This window comes from Octopus bimaculoides, chromosome 26 (assembly GCF_001194135.2).
Source record: "Octopus bimaculoides isolate UCB-OBI-ISO-001 chromosome 26, ASM119413v2, whole genome shotgun sequence".
NCBI lineage: Eukaryota > Metazoa > Mollusca > Cephalopoda > Octopoda > Octopodidae > Octopus > Octopus bimaculoides.
In genome coordinates this window covers 23,896,004-23,896,948 of record NC_069006.1, presented here as the reverse complement: position 1 = coordinate 23,896,948, position 945 = coordinate 23,896,004, and the positions used below count along the sequence as shown (strand labels likewise).

The 945-nt window shown below is 39.5% G+C and overlaps 1 protein-coding gene across 1 annotated transcript in view; it reads left to right on the top strand.

Moving 5' to 3' along the window:
- Window positions 1-945, top strand: part of LOC106876267 (septin-2) — a 116,061-nt gene that overhangs the window by 110,812 nt on the left and 4,304 nt on the right. Inside the window, exon 7 of the mRNA XM_014924758.2 lies at window positions 550-802. Coding sequence (XP_014780244.1) covers window positions 550-802 — 253 coding nt within the window. The remainder of the gene's footprint in view (window positions 1-549; window positions 803-945) is intronic.

The following is a 945-nucleotide window of genomic DNA, read 5'->3' as shown; positions in this document are numbered from 1 at the left end:
TCTCAAGATACTTACACTCTGACGGGTATTCACATTGACATTACACATCCAACGGAGCTTACTGGCTTCATTCCTTGCGAGCTTACGTATGTCCTCAGCAGTTACAGCCCATGTTTCACTGCCATGTAGCATGGTTGTTCGTACGCATGCGTCATACAGTCTGCCTTTTACTCTGAGTGAGAGTCCCTTTGTCGCCAGCAGGGGTAAGAGCTCTCTAAACTTTGCCCAGGCTATTCTTATTCTAGCAGCTACACTTTCAGCGCACCCACCCCCACTACTAACTTGGTCGCCCAGATAGCGGAAGCTATCGACTACCTCTAGTTTTTCACCCTGGAATGAGATATATATATGATGATGATGAAGAATTTTGATAAAAGTTGAACTATTATTATACCTATGCTGTGTTTCAGGATTTTACGCATGGTGGCAAAAGTAGTCTTCCAAAGTTGTCCTTTTATATGATGGGTGACACTCCACTGTTATCTATAATAGACTGTTATCCTAACCAGTGGGAGATTTGTCTCTCATCAACTAACATCATCACAAAAGTAGAACCATTAAAAACTATTTTCATAGTTTTTTTTGAGGGCGTCACTCCCTCCCCTTGTTGCCAAGTGGCTGATTTCATTTATATTTGCAATGTGGTTATTTTACAGGAAGCAGTGCCTTTTGCTGTTGTCGGTTCAAGTGAATCTTTCGAGGTTAATGGGAAAAAGGTGCGAGGTCGTCGTTACCCCTGGGGAGTTGTGGAGGTAGAAAACCCCGATCACTGTGATTTTATTAAACTAAGAACAATGTTGATGTAAGTATTCTTTCTTTCCCTTGAACTCTCTCGTGCGTGCGTATATATATATATATATATATATATCTGTATATATACAGTTTTCAAACAACTCTAATCAAGAATAAATTGTAATTTATCTACTATCTTTCTTATATTCATTT